This window comes from Hydractinia symbiolongicarpus, chromosome 8, assembly GCF_029227915.1.
Source record: "Hydractinia symbiolongicarpus strain clone_291-10 chromosome 8, HSymV2.1, whole genome shotgun sequence".
Lineage (NCBI taxonomy): Eukaryota > Metazoa > Cnidaria > Hydrozoa > Anthoathecata > Hydractiniidae > Hydractinia > Hydractinia symbiolongicarpus.
The window spans coordinates 29,639,610-29,660,764 of record NC_079882.1 but is presented as its reverse complement, the minus strand read 5'-3'; the positions used below and the strand labels follow the sequence as shown (position 1 = coordinate 29,660,764).

Here is a 21,155-nt window from a genome sequence, read left to right as displayed (position 1 = left end):
GATATAATATCACTTGTTGGCTTTATCTTCAGAGCTTCATGCACCAAACCTCTTCGAATTTTTGGCACGATAACACAACGAATTAGCAAGTCATCAAATATTTTGGTAGCGAACGGAAATTCTTAGAGCCCCCAGGGCTTCTTGTTAAATTTAAAAAGATTTGGAACCGTAATGAAAGAAATTTTTTATTTGTCGAAATATCCTACCCCTAGTTCATTTAACTTTGTAGCTATTAAAAGGCGTTAAAATAAACAAATTTATATTTAAGCTCCTCATAACTCTTTTACATTCAAATGGTATAAAAAATACGTCTTTTAAACTACATACGCCTACAAATATAAAATCATTTTAATTTTGTGTCTTCTTGCGAAAGATGTATCTTCCTTAGTTATTTCGTCCTTGGATTCAAACCCTGACTGAGTCAACTCAAACTATATCTTCGAGAGCTCCGCGATCATAACATGATCATAGTAAAATAGCTGAACATGATATTCCATCACCATCAATGGATGCGTTTAAAACTTCAGTACTTGTGGTTGTGAAAATAACACACCCGCAGGCTTTTACAACAGCGGTGGAATCAATCCTTGAGATATTGGTTCATTTCCATGAGGCGGTGTGTTATATGGATGATGGAGATCGTCATTGGTTGGAGTGGACGAGGGGTCAGTTGCTAACAAAATATACACGAAAGTTTCATCATACTTTTATACTACAAAAACAGCTTCCTAATTTAGTGAACTTCTTCGTGTGGAGGAAAAATAAGACTGGGAAAGATAAATACGTACACCTTTGAAACCTCTGAAAAAATGAACATTTGCGAAGGTTGTAACAGAGTATAAAAATCTTACATTAAGGAGCGTTTATTAAAAAATTGTTACAAGATCGCATACTTGTTCACATATGTGAGGAGGTTAAACAATACACGATAGATTCCTTTAAAAAGTAAAAAAATTACCCTAACGAAATGGAAAAAAAAACCCACCTGTTTCCTCTCTTTGCTCTAGAAGCAAACCAACATCAGAGTGGCACGTTTGATCTGTGTTATCTTGTCTTGTTTGTAAATTTACCAAATCCACCGTGACTGTGGAACCAAGACCGGTTTTGTGAGCGACAAAATACACGATAAATAAAAATAAAGCCAGAGAACCAAAGACCACACCAATAATTGTACCAACGTCCATTCCATCTTTATCGACAGAACCTGCGTAGAAAATAAATTGCAAGTAAAATGCAGGAAAACTCCAAGCGTTAATTTGCTATTTTTAAAAAGCAAATACATTAGCGAAATTAATCAAAAACAACTACATTGGTCCATGCCACACAAATCATGGACAACTTGGCACAACGGACAAGACAAAAAAATTGTCATTGTGGAATCCATTTTAGTCCCCAAATTTAACTACTACCGCTGCTAATACAACATGGGGTATATTTCATTGTGTATATAATATGGATTTTGCGAACATATAATTTACGTTTTTTTATAATCCCATTAAGTTTTAGTAAAACTCTTTCAAATTTAATTAAAGCAAAACTGAAGTAACATACATACCTTTTTTGGTCGAACCTAAAATCAAAGACAAAAAAATTATTTTTTTGAGTAACGCAGCTAATATATTTCTGTCACAATAGTTAAAAGAGAAATTTTGAAATATAGAATGAGACTGGGGATTAATACTTGCATGGAAAGGTATCTATCATTTCTCAGATCTAACTTTATCTTCACAGGATCAAAATCATGTGTAAACTGTGTCACAGCCTCACCTTTACGAAGGGAATATCTTATATAGCCAATGGCAAAACCTCGTGCTCGTTTGTTTGCAGCTCCATTTCTTAATGACATTTTTATTTCGACTCTATGAAATTGCAAACTTGAATACGGTGGTCTTTTACAGAATACGAAGGATTTCAGCTGTGCACCACTTTTTACTTCTAAGCCTGAACAAATCGAGAGAAATATACAGCGAAAAAAGATATGTTTGCTTAACTTTTTAACAAAAATGATGAAATATCCTGTTTTTGCGTGAATAATAAAACGTAATCTTAAATACAATAGTACGACTAAAAAGCTTGTTAATCATGGAAAACCTGTCATAGTGCTTTTAATTATGGAAATCCAGGGTAAACAACAAAGACGTTATTAATATCTTTTTTTAATGAGATTTTTAAAAAGCATTGAGATAGTTTTATTTTCGATCAATTTCGAGGCAGGTGTCAAATGTCTAACAACAAAATAAATTACCAGCAAATTTCAGGTATTCATCTGTTCCACACGTGCTACCTTGACCAACATCCAGGTCCATTATATTAATTTTTATGCCCGTAGATTTATGCTCGTACTCGTACCACGAGCACTCCTTGGTTGTATAACCATCAGGGCCGTATCCAATTGGCCACTGAGGGCTAAGAATTACATCCTTATTCCTGCCATACCTGATAACAGAAAAAAATGCATAAGTAGAACATTCTGTCAATAATACGCACAGGGGCGGATCTAGGATTTTTTTGACTGGTGTGGGAGTTTGTTTCGTTGTGAGCCCCCCAACGGGTTCAGGCGCGCCCTGGAAGCCAACGCCCTTTAACGCCCTTTAACGGCTAAAATAGCTGATCTTTGCTAAGTAGGTGTAGGTGGCTTTTTTAGTTTTTCAGCTAAGGAAGATTATATTTTGGAATGTTTTTTGTACAACTTGGGTAATTTAAATGTTTTTTAAATTTTGGTGTCATGTCTTATTATTTTTAGGGAATTTATATACGGGGACATTTAAACAACAGATAATAATATACAAGATTTATTCCTTTTTTATCAAGACTGTTACACTTTTAATTGTCGTTCAGGATATCTAACATTATAAGTCTTTTTGGATATTTTATTGCCAGCATATCGATTACGTCATCTAAATTTATTTTCATCTCGTTGTGGATATTTAGCAACACCAAGCCATTAAATCGATCCTGAACAAAAGTTTCCAAATTATAATTAAATGCACTTAATGTGGTGTTTCACAATTAAAACATATAACTCAATAAATTAAGATACACGACAAGATTAAAATGTCACATTCTCCTTAATACGCAATGTTTTATTGTAGAAACATACCTGGGTCATTGAGCTTCTTAAACATGTCTTTGCTCGTCGTAGCGTTGATATAGATCTCTCATAGAAACATGTCGTTACTGGCAGCAAGAATATGTAAAATCTTGAAAATATTTGGGTACAACATAAAAATATGAGCAGCTAATGCATTAGTAATTATTTCTAAGAAATAAAGCTGATAGAACTTTCTCTTTTAAAAATACAAGCAATAAATTACTTCTTACCTCTTAAACCTTTGCCATTTAAAGTCATTGTTGCTGACGTTTTGTCTTTTTTTATGGTGGTAGGAGGTATATACTAAGTGATTCAAATAACCCAAATGGCGTTTTTCTCACCTCACCCATTCTTGACTACATAATGGTTATTCATTCGCTCATATATTCCATACTTGTTCTTGGGGTAATCAACCCCTTATCAAAACTTCCATGGATGTCATCTATATCATGAGGGTATATGGTTTTAATATTTTCCCAATAATTATTGCAAGACCAAGCATATCCATTAAAGAGCAGAATCTTGTATTTTTACGATTATAAATGGATTCCTTGATGACACATGACTTCCTATCTAAGTTTTTATTTCCTGCAAATTCATCAGCAACATCATGGGGAAATATTGATGCAAAAAGTCCTCTTTCATTACGAGGAAAGTTCTCCATAATCTTTTTTTCAACATTATTTGAAGCATAGCAAAGGCTCTCATTTCCAACAATAAATATTGAAACAGAATTGTATAAACAATTGCCATTTCCAGTAGATCTAAATAAAAATGTTTTTTTTATTATTTATAGACGATAGTTAGCTACAAACTTTTCTGCAAAAAATAATATTAAAAAATACGCAAGCAAACAAATAAAATTTCTTACCTTAAACATCTACAAATAGACTCTGTTGGAAATTTTACCAAGGGAGCATTCAGTAGTGTCTGTGAGATTCAGTCCAACTTTTTCTTCCCAAATCTTACATCCAAATATGATACTTCTCCAACACATGTCGAAATATGGTGCTTTACTTTACATCTCGCTCCAAATCTTTCAAGACATAAATCAAGTAAAAAAACACTGACCTGTTTCACAGGCGTAAAAGAGAAAGTTTGCAGATCACTCACCTGAATATATGTCCTGGATCGTCATGCCGTATAATTTTCATTTTACACCAGTTGGCTACACCAGAGAAATACACCAGGATATCTTTTGCCCAGAATGCGCAGCTTACATCAGTTGAACTGGTGTAAATACTGATGCCGGTACCGATTAGGATATCAAAAATTTCGCAGGATGAAACAGCCGCATTGGGCTAAATTGATACAAAAAACAGGACCACGGCAGGGGGCGGGACCCCGAATATCAGTTTTATACGCGACGGACGCTGGCGGCCGTTGTTCTAGTTCAGTTTAATAATGGGCGTAAAAATCAAAGAGCAAAAGGCTCACAGAGAGACAGTTTAATTTTTTGAGCAGAATTTTTGCTGGTGTATTTACACCAGTACAACATAGTTAAATCTGCCTCTGACACAAACACAATTTTTTGTGATCTTTACACAGAAATAATTTTTTTCCTTTATTTCGCAAATAAACGGAAAGTAAGAAAAACGACTTATGAAAACTATAACAGTGTAAATAGTGCTTTAGCAATTGGTGATGATTAAAGAGTACAGTCATGCGATTTTCTTATGATATCCTTACATACTGCTTAACCAGTTCATGTAGACAATATTCTATTTTTTTCTATTAATTTTCGTGAATGTCTTAACGGAGATTATTTACTAAAGCAAAGTAAGTTTGATGTCCTGATCAAATTTCACGCCAAGAGCTCTTACACCTTATTATTAATTCTTCTCTTAATTTGTGAGTCGACATTTTCACTTCGTGGAAAAGGTGAAAAATATAAAAACGGTTGGCTAGACTGGTATTAATAGAGTTAATACTCTAAGGGAAACTCGCCCATCCAGTTTCCTGGTAGAGCAGGGTAATCTCGACCAGGGTTTATATGTAAATTTGTCATTTTCCATCTCGGCTTTATATTTATAAAATTAGCGGGAAATTGAAAGCGGCGGGGTGAATATGTAAACAAATATGGCTTCCATCAACAGAAAAAAGAACATAGGATACCGTTGATGCTTGAAACAACTGTGTTATCACTATCAATTATTTCTCAAAAATTTTACCAGTATTCCATCATTTCAGACCAATTTAAATATTATTCATTAAAATAATAATAAAAAAAAGATATATTACGGGGTTAGCATTTATCTCCCACACACTTGAAACACGATTAAAAGTTACTCTTAGATCATTCTCAATTATAATTTTAGTGACCTGGTGTTTTCAGCATGCTTCATGCTTTTGTTGTCTTTTTGTTACAAATACGCTATGTTACAAAAACAAATATATCCATTGATTTGCATTAATAGTAACAAATATTTGCTCCTCTAAGGTTACATAAACCTTTTCCGTACTTTGCCATCGGGTTTTTCTGTTTACATGGACAAATATTCATCCCGTTTGACCTGGATCCCGGCTCACTTACCCGGGATCTCAGTTGACCGAGATTCCCGTTGTAACCGAGGCGAGACAAATAAGCACCATGTAAACACGATTTTAATTTTTAGCATTCTTCCGCAAATATCCGAGATCTCGGTCATGCGGGATATCTTGGTGAACCGAGTTTCCCGGTCTCATATAAAAAGACCCTAAGCTAATACTTTTTGAAGAATCTAGAATATCGTCTAAAATTTTATAATATTTTTCGTGAAAAATAATTAATAGCCTCGATTGGAATAAAAATGTTGGAGTTTAACACATTTAGTTCAAAACTCTCCCCAAAAATCGTTTCCTCATTCTTTTACACGTAAATTTACTATTTTGGCTCACCTACAGAAATTATATCATAGATAAAAAAAATTCTTACCTCGAGCAAGAGGAATCCGCGGGTGGCACCGTGTAGCTGTATGCATGGTAACGACCTTCAAAAGAACCAAGGGTATCCGCTCGCCATGAACTATGCGTGGTTACAATCTCAATCTTCATACAATTGTCTTTGGAATAAATGTCATGGGGTAATGCAAAAGTATTGCTTCCACAAAACTTTGATGAAAAATTCTCAACATCGCATCTAAAATAAAAAGAAGAGGTCACAAATTTTAGGCTGACTTGTCACAATGGTAGCGAACTATATTAATACAGGAAAGGTGGGTAACTTTGTTATGAAAGAGGATACAAAATAGCCGTTGATTTTAGACTCGAAATACATGTCGCATATATTCGGTATTCATAATGTCATCCATGTTAGCACTTATACCTTGCTTTTAAATCAATCCTTCTGAGACATACAAGCATAGAAGGATTTTACATACAAAGACATTCGAGACAACAAAAATGACAAAATATTTTTAGAGGAATTTATATGTTTTTTCTAAGAAACACAGGTGTTTGTGCTGCCTTTACTTCTTCGTCAAAACAAACTCTCAATTTTACAGAAATACGTATATCATAGACTGTAAGTTTATTTCACCACCTAGTCTATCATTGTAATGTGCGTCTAAGTTCTTATATGTTAACCTTTATGGCATGTCGAATATCTAAAACGTTTGGTGCATTGTATTATAGAAAAATGTTATTCAACATGTGGTAGAATGGATAGTACATGGACATGATCAAAAATACGAGGCTTCATTGTGGACATGATATAAACTTAACACTACATGTCAATGTCCACAATTCAGCCAAAAAGAGCCTCATATTTTTGATCATGTCCACATATCATTGAAGAAGCGATCCCAACAAATACAAAACAAGGGATTATCTTCGTACATTGAAAGAACAAAATTACATAGAGTAAAGTAGTACACGTTGTATTTTTATAAGCAACCCCATTTCTTCATTTTAAGCACAAATTATTACATCAAAATTTTGTCTTGATTATTACTATCTCGTCTGCGAGGATAGTAATGGTTTCCAACTCGTATCTATGTTCCAAATAGTCAATTGTAACGTCACAGATTTAAACTTCGTACCTAAACTCTCAAGTACTTGGAAGTCATAAAAATAACGTTTCAGGCAAAAATTGGTATTTGTTTTCGACAAAATTTAGCACAATTAACAAAAAGAGTATGCTGAACATAACAGTGACATTATAATATAATATAATATAATAATTTTTGTCACCTAAATGTCATTTTAGGCCAAAATTGCTTAATTTTCAACAAAATTTGGCACAGTTAACAAAAAAATATGCTGAACATGATGGTGACAACAAAATGTTATTTTTTGTCAACTAAATGCCATTTAAGACCATAAAGGTTTCAATCGCACGATTTTCAACCATGAATGATAGGCTGTACTTTTTGTTAGTAGAAATTGTAGAATTGGGTTGCATTTTCGATGTGTCTTGTTGTGCATTTTTAACAGCGAGATAATGCAGCGCCTGCATCTTGTTGCTATTATTTCATTGAATAACCTACTAACTGTTGCAGGTGATTTGTTAGCTTGTCTGAATTGAGTCTCAGTGAGTTCTAGCTTGACTATTTTTTAGGTCAGCGCAGGGTGATTGTTTGTAACAAAAAAACGTTTCGTTATGGGATTGCATGTATTAAAAATTTTATGAGCATTTAATCCAAAGAATGCTTGTAAAAAGACACAAAGTTTCATCCTTTTATGGAACTTTATAAATTTGATAATTATTAGAATAAAATTAAATATCTTGAACAAATACATCTTTGAATATGCTGAATAAACTTTTGCATTCCATGATTTTTGCAGAGAAGATAAGATACAAGGATAAATGACACACTTTATTGTTGTGATAATTCTAGGAATGAAACATAACAAATATCAACATGATACAGAGTTTTAAAATACTGGTAAGAAACAAAATGTCACACATTCATTACCACACTCCTACTGGTAAATGGATTAACAAGATCAAACAAGAAAAAAAAATCAACACAACCCACCCTGTTGTTACTTTTAAATAAGAATCGTCATCACAATCTGGCATGTTACCACTGACAGTAAACAATGTCCATTCCAGTTTGATCCACGTGTTCTTTGGAGTTTCTATTTTAAAGACGCAATCAGTATTTTTAAACTCATTTGAAATGCTGTGTGAAGAAATAGTTCCGCTTAATTCAGTGAACAATATTATACATCTTGCATCAACTACAGTCCATAACCAAAAGAATACCAAAAACATCAGGCTATGATTTTTTTTTTTTTTTAGTACTACGACGAAATTAAAAACATGATTTACTTTTATATTCCACCAAAACAACACTTATTAGACAACACGTAATAAACATTTTTATGCATGCATCACTATGTATCGGAAGCACATCTACAGAGTATTTACCTCTACATAGCCAGACTCCTGTGGTTAAAAGCAAAAGAACTCTGCCTTTGTCTTAGGATTAGGAAGAATACACTAAATTATTAATTATCCTGAGATAAATCACACCACATAGAAATACATAAAAAAATATTTTATGGAAGGTTGAAGAATAGATGCTCTCACAAAAACTGGCACACCTGTTGATAATAAAATTTATTGCCTTGCTCCAAACTTGCTTGAAAGTATAAGTAATTTTTTATGATACTAGTTTTTCTCAATTGGTAATGAGAAATCTTAATAAACAGCGCTTGTTTCAATTCACTGCTTACTCCCTTTATATGAATTTAATGTAAAAAAAATGTATACTTTTGAGTTCAAAAAATTTATTACAAAAGCAGGTTACAATATATTACAAGAATCAAATTATATATTTGAAAATAAAAAGGACAGGCTTGTAAAACTAGAAAAACATTGACACAAACAAATTTGAACATTGCAGAATTTTTGCTACAAAGCGACCTTTAATAACTTATAACTTGAATAACTTTGATCATCAATGTGGGAAACCATGTCCTTCTCATATAAAGATACAACGCAAAAACACATATAATTTATAATAACAGAACTAAATATTAAGAATTACATAAAATTATAAACTAAACTACAACCTTTCTAGCCATTAAAGGGCTGAAAGCGTCAAATAGCTAATACTCAGTTAGATCAGGTGCTCTACACTTTTTTGACCCTTGTAAGTATGGGGGGAATAAAGTGCCCACGGGCTGTAACTTTTGTTCAGTTCGGTTTTAAGTGACGAAACTTGGCACAAAGAAGCATTAATATGTTGTGATTTAATTAGTGACAAAATATTTGGGTTGACACGTCATAATGAGACAATAGTTGAAGAAAATATGTCTTTCTTGGAAATTCTCGTTTTTTTATCTTTTTCAAAACTATTTACAGTACTAGTCATTAAAAAGTAATATAAGAATGTAAGATATTATTAGGAACATTAACAGGTGGTATAAAGACAAAGGATTTTTCTCTAAGGAGAAAATGGAAACCGATCAGAATTCAAATCTTCAAGAATTTTATTTGAAAAATCTATATTTGACAACCTTAGTGTTAGTAGCTGTCATGGAATAAAACTTGGTATATCTATTAGCACTTACGTCAGTAGCTACTCAATAAAGACAATTTGGATTGACATGGGAGAAAATGATCTATGACGTTATCATATGACAATAGAAATAGAGAAATTGGGAATTAAAAACATTCTGGTCTGTAAATTACCAATATTCCGGTCTGCAAATTACACAATATGCATGTCAATATTGTATGATGACTTTTTGTCACTATCACATACATAATCCCATATTTATACAACTGGTTAGTTTAGAAAGCATTTATTTTTAGCACTACAATAAAAAAGGTAATATGACCACCTGTCAAGAAGGACAAAGTAACAATGACAGGACAATTTTTGGAAATATTTTTTTTTATTTTCGGAAGTCCAACAAAAGTTAGGAAAAGTCACAAAATTTTAGGTAATTTCATCCAGTATTTAAAAAGTTATTAGATTTTGAAAATGACGCGGGCACTATATGCCCCCCCCCCTCATACCAAATAGGATAAAACATGCTAGTTTCACTTTCTAACACATCAGCATGACAGAATAATCCACTCCAGGATGACAAAACACAACACGAATGGAAAAAGATACATGCTGACGTCAGCAACAATTAACACCTTCTAAAAATTTGCACCTAACCAAATAATAAATTAAATAAATGAATAAGTTCGTAATACATTACCCAACATGGCCTGAATAATTACTCGTGGGAACAACAAGTTATTCTTAAAGTATTTTTTTAATATTGATTTCATATTACATAGGGGGAGCTGAAGCCTTTTCAGGATTGTTGGTTGGATAGGGTGCAGAAGAATTTGGGTACGGCTGAGCTGGTGGTGGGTACGGCTGAGCTGGAGGTGGATATGGTGCTTGATAACCAGTTGGTGGGCCAGGATACGGAGGTGGAGCTACATCCGGCGCTGGTGAAGCTAAAACAAAACAATCTGAAATTAAAGTACTCTACAAAAGCTAAATTTAAGCTCTATCCTTATTTGTTTATACATAGGTTACAAGCAGTTTGTTTCTTGAACAATTATCTATTTGGCTGCTAACTTTAAAAATACTCTAAATATGTTTACAGTTTTGTTGATTTCCGTCAATGCTACGCAGGACAGAATCTTAAAATCGCCTGATAGAAGATAGATATATATCCAGATAGAGGCATCACAGAGCCCGGACGCTGCTAAATTTGTGTCCAGGCTAAAACCTCAGCAAATTTCCATCTTCTCGAACGCCAATGCAGATGCTTTATTTTAATCTCTGTCAATTCAATGACCAATCTGAACTGAGATTGCATATTCTTCGTGTGGCCAGAACATTCCGTGTATGGCCATGACTAAAAGCGCTTACATTTTGTTGGTCGCCCCCGTGGTGGTCTGGATTGGTCGTAGTAGCTTTATTGATGTAGCTGGGGAGCTAAGCACTAATTTTTAAATTCGTGTATTTTATCAGGTAAGAATTATTTTACATATAAGTGAGAAAAGTGTGCTTGTTAGCTAGCTATCTCAATTTTTGGTGCTGAGTTGAATCTCCTTTTGATTAGTACTGACATACCCCATTTAATATTCTGAAATTACTTTTACTAGCTAGCTAGTACACAAAATAGTGCTTTAATTAGAGCACCTTTTTAGCAACACAACACTCTTTGCGTATTTTTTCATGGCTTGAGACCCAAATCCCGTTCTTATGGTAAAAAGGGTGTTAAAAATAACTTCAAAAGGACACTTTGAGGGGGCTTCAATCAGATAAAAAGATATATATTCGCACAGGTTTATCTTTTCTTGCACCGAACAGTCGGGGTGAACTGTGAATTGAATTTTTACATTTTCCCCTGGTAAGCCCTTCTGGCAGACAGGAAGATTCAGGTGCTTGCTAAAGAAACGTTTTTTTCAGCCCATTTTTTTCTACAATAACATTTTTGAGCCTTTAAACTATTATCGAGTGTAGATGGATAACTTCTGATTGACATATAATCATATAAATTCGTAATGATACCTTCGTGCAAAGAAACAGACTAAAAGGGACATCACTTCACCTAGCGCCTGCATCTTTTTGCCTACCACACAATTGTTAAAGTGGAAAGAGCTTACCGGGGAAAATGTAAACATTCAAAAAGGTCTATAGTTAGCCCATGCAGGATAATTAGATGCTACGCACAGTATAAGCAGTTAAAGGCTTCTTTGTGTTCTTTACAGCTAACTACGTCTATTCCATGTCTTTTCTTGAAATCAGAATATTGTGTTGTTTAATAATAAGACATACTGCTACAGTAAAATTAATAACTTTTGCACAATCGTTTCTTGTTCCTTTTTTTGGTTTTAATTGAAGCACAACTCTATGTGCATCTAAATAAATATAGATGGCTATGGGGAGATCGATAACAAAAAAAAGTGTGGAAATTTAAGTACAAAAAATATCTATCGTATAATTAGCAGCATTAGCAGCTAATTATGCGATACATATATGGTATAATTAGCTGTATGAGCAGCTAATTATACTGTACGCATAGCATATATAATTATTCTCCATTGGCAAACTATTCTGTTACTGGCTAATTATCAGTTTTCCTTGAGTGCCTAATTTGCTTAAAAAACTTTCTTGAACTGATCCAAAGTATCACCAAATATCTTTCTAGATTGCTTAGAAAAGACTCACGAAAAGGACCAAATCAAATCGGACAAATTCACTAATTGTGTGTTTACCCCTTTTTGTTTCAACTTTTTGAATTTTATTTGCTAATTTTAAATTTCAAAAGTTATATGTATGATATGTTAAATATATGATGTTAAACTTTTTAGATTTGTCAAACAAAACAATGACCAATCAACTAATCAGACTCTCCAAAAAGAAGTTCAAATTTGAGAATTCGAATCAAAAAAGGATAATAAACAATCAAACTTGTTGAATTCAATAAATCGATTTCAACAAAATAAATCCTGTATTGTCCACAGGTTTGAAAATCATGTATCACCTGCTAATATGTTACTTGTTTAACAAAGATATCAAAAGCCAGCTTGATTAAATTTATATACATATATTTATATACTTGTGCATCACATGGCATTGATTTGTATTTTTTTTTTAATAAATTCTCTTTTCAAATCAAAAAGGCAATGAGAGGTTCATAAAGGGACAATAATTAAACCACCTGGTGTTAATTCACTTTATGGCAAAATTGTATTCTTGTTTCTCATTTTTAAAATGTGCTTTTTTTTTAGATCAGCTCTTAGGGGTCATCTACAAAATTCGTAGCAATTCGTATAAAAAAAATTCGTATATGCTATACGAATTTTCTTTTGCCATACAGTAATTAAATTCGTATGAATTTTTTTTAAATTCGTATAAAATTCGTATGAGTTTTAAATTAAATTCGTATGAGTTTTAAATTAAATTCGTATGAGTTTTAAATTAAATTCGTATGAGTTTTAAATTAAATTCGTATGAGTTAAATTCGTACGAGTTTAACAAAAAATTCGTATGAGATTTTAATTAGATGCGTATGGTTTTAAAAAAAAGAAAATCGTTTGACATTGTATTAAATTCGTATATGAGTTTAAAAATAAAATATTTTTTAGATCGCATTTTAAAAGTTTAAAAACGAAAAACGGCGATAGAAATGTTTTTTTAGATCGCATTTTAAAAGTTTTAAAACGAAAAACGGCGATAGAAATGTTTTTTTTAGATCGCATGTTAAAAGTTGAAAAACGAAAAACGGCGATAGAAATGTTTTTTTTAGATCGCATTTTCAAAAGTTTAAAAACGAAAAACGGCGATAGAAATGTTTTTTTCGATCGCATGTTAAAAGTTGAAAAACGAAAAACGGTGATAGAAATGTTTTTTTTAGATCGCATTTTCAAAAGTTTAAAAACGAAAAACGGCGATAGAAATGTTTTTTTAGATCGCATGTTAAAAGTTGAAAAACGAAAAACGGCGATAGAAATATTTTTTTAGATCGCATTTAAAAAGTTTAAAAACGAAAAACGGCGATAGAAATGTTTTTTTAGATCGCATTTTCAAAAGTTTTAAAACGAAAAACGGCGATAGAAATGGTTTTTTTTAGATCGCACGTTAAAAGTTGAAAAACGAAAAACGGCGATAGAAATGTTTTTTTAGATCGCATGTTAAAAGTTGAAAAACGAAAAACGGCGATAGAAATGTTTTTTTAGATCGCATTTTAAAAAGTTTAAAAACGAAACACGGCGATAGAAGTGTTTTTTAGATCGCATTTTCAAAAGTTTTAAAACGAAAAACGGCGATAGAAATGTTTTTTTAGATCGCATGTTAAAAGTTGAAAAACGAAAAACGGCGATAGAAATGTTTTTTTAGATCGCATTTTAAAAAGTTTAAAAACGAAACACGGCGATAGAAATGTTTTTTTAGATCGCATTTTAAAAGTTTAAAAACGAAAAACGGCGATAGAAATGTTTTTTTAGATCGCATTTTAAAAGTTTAAAAACGAAAAATGGCGATAGAAGTGTTTTTGTTAGATCGCATTTTTAAAAGTGTATTCGTATGAAAATTCGTATAAAAGAGAATATAATTCGAATGACAATTCGTATGAAAGAGAATATAATTCGTATGACAATTCGTATGAAAATCGTATAAAAGAGAATATAATTCGTATGACAATTCGTATGAAAATCGTATAAAATTCGTATTAGATTTTTTAAAAATCGTATAACTATTTAACACTATACGAATTGTATACGATTTTTATACGAATTAAAAGCAATTAAATTCGTATATATTCGTATAAAATATCATACGAAATTTGTAGACGACCCCTTATCAAACAATGCACCACCAGCATTTTTAAAAAATCTTCAGCAAGAGATTAAATTTTAAAGGCCTAAAAAATGAAACATTCAAATGCTTGTTCAGAAGTTATTCTATTCGAATCGTCAAGTTTATACATAACTAGATTTGTATTCTGGAATTTTCCTGATCAGTTTTGAAAATATCCACTTAAAGTTTTAACTGTTATTAAATATTTTATATATTATATTATTATATATTATATATTTAATATTTTATATAGCTATATTTTTTATTTATTGAGTTGTATTTTAACATTGCAGGGGAGTTACAATAATAATTGAGAATCGGGATACTTAATGATTTGTTTACCCCATGATTCTCTGTTTTCAAGGTCTACGTCAAATTTCAGAACCCTTTAGACTAATGACGAAAATCTTCAAACTTGCTAAGTAATTTCAAAAGTTGATAAGTAATTTCACAAGTCAGAAGTCAAAGAAAGGACTTGTTAACATGCATGCCACACTTTGCAGGTGTTCTCTGTGCAATAAATGTCAAAACCACACTCTTATCATACTTCTTTCACGTATTTAAAGAATTGATAAAATCAGACACAAATCTTTGATTTAATTTGAATTTGCTTATTTTTTTCTCAAGAGGCAGGTCACATTAAGAACAAAGTTTAAGTCTCACAGTAGCAAATTGATAAAAAATGGTACACAAACTGTACAAATAAAATAAGAGTATTTAAGAATGTGGTATAAAGAGTGTTCAGGCCTTGCCATGAGTCGCAAGCAATTGCTTGCACCCGCGTAAACGCTCGTTACCCAAGCATTCTATTGCTCGCGTAAATATTAACATTTTGAGATAAGTGTAAACGTTTTTCTCAAGAATTGATTGGTCTTTTAAGTGAAACTGAAAAGATATTTGGTGTGATTATTTTCCACCCATCGTGCAACAATTCAATCGCCAATTTATAAAACGTGTGAGATATGGACATTAAGGTTAATCTTTGTTGAGCATTTATTTTGCAGTAGAAAAGTGGGGGACGTTTTTATAGGTGAACCCCAAACACGATGATCGAGCGTCTACTGGTGTAGCAACTCTCTCAATCTTAACTTTCATTTTCTTGTTTATAAAACCCATACAAAACTGAAGCAAGTATGGCGTTTTAAGTCTTAAATTTAATACGAAGTTACTAAATAATAAATACTATAAAAATGACATGTATGCAAATATGAAAGTAATTGCGTTCTGTAGAAGCTTTAAATGTGATTCAATTTTTAGTCCTAGCTATCTCATAAATAAATTTTTTTTAAGGATTTTTTTTATATCTCAGATTGAAAAACTTAGATTCTCGTATGTAAAAACTATTATCTATTCAAACACACGTATTTTGACATTTAGCAGTTTTCTGAGACAAAATTTATACTTCATTTGCATAAAATGGATGAACAATCTATAAATAAGTATTTAAAAATTCTTACCTTGATAGCCTTGTGACATCGGTGGCGGGTATTGCTGCGATGCTGGATATGGCTGAGGCTGCATTGGGTAATTTTGTGTAGGTGGAACTCCACCATATCCTTGGGGTGGTGGTTGGTAGTTATATGGCTGCTTTGGGTAGCCACCAGGCGGAGGCTCAGCAGCAGAGTGTGTTACAGTTGTTGTGGTTCCAGCATTAAGTGGTACACGTGCTTGACTCATACTTTGTCTTCTTTTAAATCTACGATAACAGCAAAATGCCACAAGTAAAACAAACAAAACAGCAATGACAGCACCAGCTATCATACCAATATTTGTGGCTTTTACTGCATCATCTAAAAAGTCATTGCCATAAATTAATGAATTGTTCTTGTTTTTTAACAAATCTGTTTTATTGTCACACAAAATTGAGTAAATGTGATGTTAAATAATCATATGGAACTCACTACACTATTTTGGTAGTATGAGGTTATTTAGAAAGTTTTGAAAAGACCCTTGTGGTTAATCCGGATCAGTTTTGTCATCAGGACATTTTTCCCTCTATGTGATAATAACAAGGAATGAAAAAAAATTGTTGTGAAAGTGTGACACGGCATACATGGATAACATTGAAACACTGTAGACGAAATGTACATTTTTTATTCCTTGGCAAAAAGCAAGTGCAACAGGCACTTGTTTTTAATGTTATGACTCTGTTCAGAATGCTACATTTCGGCTTTTGCATATTTCCACTATCTTTTTTTGCAATATTTTAATAAGAAGTAAGCAGAAACCTCTTACTGTATTGCTAATGTTGTATCTTTAGTAAAACAGTAAAGGTGAATTCTATTCCTCCTGGACTGAAAGGTTTACAGTACTTTATACATACCATCTGTATATGCAACAAAACCAACAACAAAGCCAGTTCGTTTTGAATACCAAGACACAGCAAAAGCTTTCATTTTCACATCAACTTCATAATACTTCGTTGTTAAAGAAAATGGACTGGATTGGCAATAATAATATTCTTTCATACTGCTTGTCAGTGAAGATTTCTTGCCTAGAAATAAACAAATTTGGTGTTAATCGAGACAAAAATTAGTACCATAAAAACATTTGAAGTTCCTATTGGTACTGCTATCTATGAGGGTCCTGTGAAGGGTATTCTAGCGTATTTAAAGCTCCCATTTGAGTTAAGAAAGTAAGATATCAATCCTATTCTCATGCTGAGCACTAAACAGAAAGAATAGATTCACACTTTTATAGTCTCTGGCATGACTCAGCCGGGGTTTGAACCCAAAACCTCCTGCACTGGAAGGGAATACTCTACCGCAAGGCTACCAGTCGGAATAGCTACCAGTCATATCAAATGCCATAATCTTATTTTTGGGTATTGTTTTAAAACTCCAATCTCGAAAAACTAAAGCAACTCAATAACTTCAATTAAATATGTGAAAATTGTATTTTTAAATTATGCCATTAGGGTTTTTAAAGTATGTTAAAAAAAAGTTTGTTAAAAATTAAAAACATTCATTCAAATATTATAGCTATAGCTTTGTTTATCTAAAATAAAATTATTTACAAACCTTCGACTTTTACATATTCAGAAGAATATCGGCAACTAGCTGAGCGTCCCACATCCATCGCCATAAAATTTAGTTTGATGACCTTTTTACTGTCACCTGTTTCAATGTCCCATTCACAACTTCCTCCCGGAAACATTCTACTTTCATATGGTAATGGCCAGTTTGGACTAATAATGATACCAGAGCTTTTTCGCATAAAGTATGAATTTCTAAAAAATAAGCAAGATAAAAGAGCTCAGTTATTAGCATGCTAAAAATTGCATCATTTTGTAAGAAACTGTTAGATCTCGTAATATTTCTGATAATTTATTCATCTAAACAAAAGTTAGATTGTAAGTGAAAAGTTGTCAAATATCAATGAAGCACAAAAAGCAAAATTTGACATGAAATTTCAACTTGCTATTCAACACATTAGATTGGTTGATGTGTGATGAGACCAGAAAGTCAGTTAAAGAGGAGCAAGTATACTGTAGAAGGTAGCAGACGTTGCTACATGCAACCTGAAAAATTTAAATAAATTAAAATCCATTATTTTGGCCTATTGCACACAATCCGTCATCACAAAATTTACACAAATGTCATAAAAATAAATGTGTTGAGTAAGTCAATATACTATTCAATAAGTCAGTAAAAAAATTCACTTAGACAGGATAACAATAAAAAGGATCAAAGAGGGTGCAGAAATTTTGACGACATCAGCATTCCTTTTCCAACCTGATTTTTTTTTAATTTAGTAACCTGTTACACCTGAGAGATAAAAACTGTTGTCAACATAATATATAGGATCTTCAACAAAGGTTTAAGGAGACAAAATGTTTAAAAACAATGCTTTGCCCTGGTGACCTATGCAGGAAATGATGTCAGTCATTTCTGCCCATTTTCAAGTTAATTACCCTTAAACTACAAAGTGCTATGCAATGGATTTACTAATTATAATTAAGTTATTGACATCAAATTATTGTATTAAGGTAAAAAAAGAACTAATTTTCCAGTCTATGCCCATAGGACTAAATTTGTAACAATAGAACTATAAAAAAAATTCTGAATGCATAGACTTTACAGTGTTATTCAAAATAAAACGGCCATGCTCAATTAATAAACTCCCCATCAAAGGTAGTTTGAAACCATTAGACCATTCCACAATTACTTTAGAATTATTTAGATAGTTCTAAATCACAAAAAAGACTGCACTCTAGGAAACATATACCAAACAATATGAATAGCAAAATATTAAACAAAAATACCTTTCGCAACTTAATCCAGATGCAGGAGTGTTTGAGCTATATGATCTGTAGGTCGCAAAAAATCCTTGTTTAGTGGAGGCACTGCTTGAAGAGTAAAACTTAAGTTGTATACAGCCATCTTTGGCATAGATATCATGTGGTAAAGCATTCATGTTGTTGCTGCAAAACTTGGAAAGTAATTTTTTACTACTTGAACACCTAAACAGAAATAATTTTTGCCATAGAAATAAAACAAATGCTGTACTCTTCAAAATGATGCAAGTGGCAGGCATTTCACTTTATTTCTTTACAAAATAACTTTTAAAAAACCTGAATGTGGGTTTACAGCTATAATTTTTAATTAAAACAAAGTACTTTAACATTACAACAAAACAAAACAGTTTAGACAGTGTTGATATTGTAATTTACTGATTAAACAATCACTTCTGAATAATTGTCCATGATTGAAAACATGCCCAGGGTAGAACCTAAATTATGCCATTAATTGCCATAGATTGCTTATTCAAAAATTCAAAAAATTTAACATCAAGTCAACATATGCAACTAAACATATAAAATTGCTTACCCTATTGACACCTGCACATATCCATTATTACAATCTGGCATTTTTCCATTTATATTGAAAGTACTCCATGAAAGCTTTACCCATCTATTCCTAACTTTTATTTCATAGGTACAGCTTTTCCCTTTTGGGTAATAACTTGGGTAGTTTGGTGATTTAATAGTACCAGTAAAAGAGGTAAAGGTCTCATCACATCCATACACACATGATACAACCATCAATACAAACAAAAATATCTTACACATTATGTTGCAACTAAAATAAAATTAATAGAAAGCTTTAGCAGCTTTAACTACTGTTAAATACTGTCTCTAAAACCTTGGAGGAAAGAATACGGAAGGAGAAACAATTCTTTTAATTCTATTGAAACACTGCGTGAGGTTCTAGCAGGTGTCTGTATAGAAACTTAATTTGAAATTTTGGCGGTTGTGCGACTAAATTATTCGTGAATAACAATTCGCAACTATGATTGGTTATAAAAACAATTAGATAATTTGATGATGAATTTGATAATATTATCAAAACAAGAAGCCATATTGAAATCGGTAAAATTTCTTTTGTTTTTATGTTAACATAATTAGCGAAGAAGCACATGCTCGACACTTTTGTAAACAAAAAGAAAAAGTTTATATCTCGTTTTAAAACGACGTTCTGTTATAAGAAGTTATTTCTTTAGTTAGAATAAACATTAATCCAGCACACATTTTGTCGGCACTCGTCCGGTGCATATCTATCTATATTGTTTTTCATGATCAAAGTGGTATACTCAAGCCTGCAAAAATAGGTTAATATCATGGTTAAACACTTATTTCAAAACGTATTGTTGAAGTTTTTAACAGCAATGCTTACCGACTTATATTAGGCACACTTTCCATACAAATATCACGTGCCTGCAGCGTGTTACAGTCAGATTTCAATAGAAAAAAGTTAGCCCCTATTAAAGGAGAATATGGAATTTGATCATTTTTTTGTGAAAAAGACTCGGTTGAGCTCCTCATGCACTGATTCTTTTGAAATTAAAAACAATAGAAAATGTAATACATTTAAAGCGTACAGAAATGAAGTTGTTTCTCCTTCCGTATTCTTTCCTCCAAGCTAAAACTTAACCAAAACACAATTAAGGTAATGTACAAAATTCAAAATTAATTACAAGCACACTTTCTGCATAATTATAACATAAACATTATATCTTTGAAACTTTAACACTTTCATTAGTCATTTAATTTTTTTTTATTTATTTTGTGTAACTAAACTATGAAAAACTGCAGCAAAATATCATGACAATGCCATATATTTATTTGCATAGCTTACAGTAAAATAAGTGGCGTTTTTAATAAATGCTTTGTTTATGAATCATGTTTAATCCACACAGAAGCACAGAAAAAAATTTATACTGTTACTATTTCATTATACTTTGAGATGCACTCTAGCATATTACAAATTCTTTAATTGTGGTGTCAGTAAATCTTCGAATTAGGTTAAAAAAAAGGAACCTTTGATACCATTGAACTCATATGGTGGCCAAATGCTTCAAGTATTGCCTCACTTGCCAATATCAGTTCTCAAGTCTCTGCATTTGCCTCGCTTAAAAAAAACAAGTCAATAAATACAAGCACATGTGTCAGTCCAATTTTTTGAGCGATAAAAAACTACAAACTATAAAAAAAGACAACTCTTCAGACTTAAACATCCCACCCACCTGTCCCTTTATTATAGGAACAGTATATGTCCAATTTTCTTGGACTAACAATATTTTCTTTTTGATGTGCTGCCAAAATTATGCAAAAACTTGAACAAGCTATAACAAACTGACCCAGCACTGCCGACAGACGATCAAGCCCTTGGATTGGCTTACAGCACCCAGTCCTTGATTAATAATCACCCCAGAATTGATATAAATAGCTGTACTGTTGCTCTAGCTGTACGGATTTCTTGCACAACTATTTGACTACAATAGTTGTCAAGGCTTTTGTCCAGCGGTAGGAGCAATGG

The 21,155-nt window shown here is 32.2% G+C and overlaps 2 protein-coding genes across 3 annotated transcripts; both read right to left on the bottom strand.

The window, feature by feature from the left end:
* Positions 1–242: 242 nt before the first annotated feature.
* On the bottom strand, positions 243–8,729 carry LOC130655757 (uncharacterized). 2 transcript variants are annotated; one of them, XM_057458546.1, is made up of 7 exons: positions 8,050–8,708; positions 6,006–6,209; positions 2,246–2,436; positions 1,768–1,941; positions 1,556–1,570; positions 986–1,204; positions 243–673 (listed from the first exon to the last, which is right to left on the bottom strand). In XM_057458546.1, exons 1-7 carry the CDS (start codon positions 8,286–8,288, stop codon positions 564–566), a joined length of 1,152 nt encoding a protein of 383 aa, XP_057314529.1. In that variant the 5' UTR covers positions 8,289–8,708; the 3' UTR covers positions 243–563. The 2 variants fall into 2 exon arrangements, with proteins under 2 accessions (XP_057314529.1, XP_057314530.1); XM_057458547.1 differs by lacking the exon at positions 1,556–1,570 and having other exon boundaries at positions 8,050–8,729.
* A 247-nt stretch (positions 8,730–8,976) lies between these two features.
* Positions 8,977–19,446, bottom strand: LOC130655755 (dorsal-ventral patterning tolloid-like protein 1). Its single transcript, XM_057458544.1, has 6 exons — positions 19,167–19,446; positions 18,602–18,799; positions 17,358–17,566; positions 16,661–16,831; positions 15,795–16,127; positions 8,977–10,481 (listed from the first exon to the last, which is right to left on the bottom strand). The coding sequence occupies exons 1-6, from the start codon at positions 19,406–19,408 to the stop codon at positions 10,309–10,311; spliced, it is 1,326 nt and encodes a 441-aa protein (XP_057314527.1). The 5' UTR covers positions 19,409–19,446; the 3' UTR covers positions 8,977–10,308.
* Positions 19,447–21,155: the final 1,709 nt, after the last annotated feature.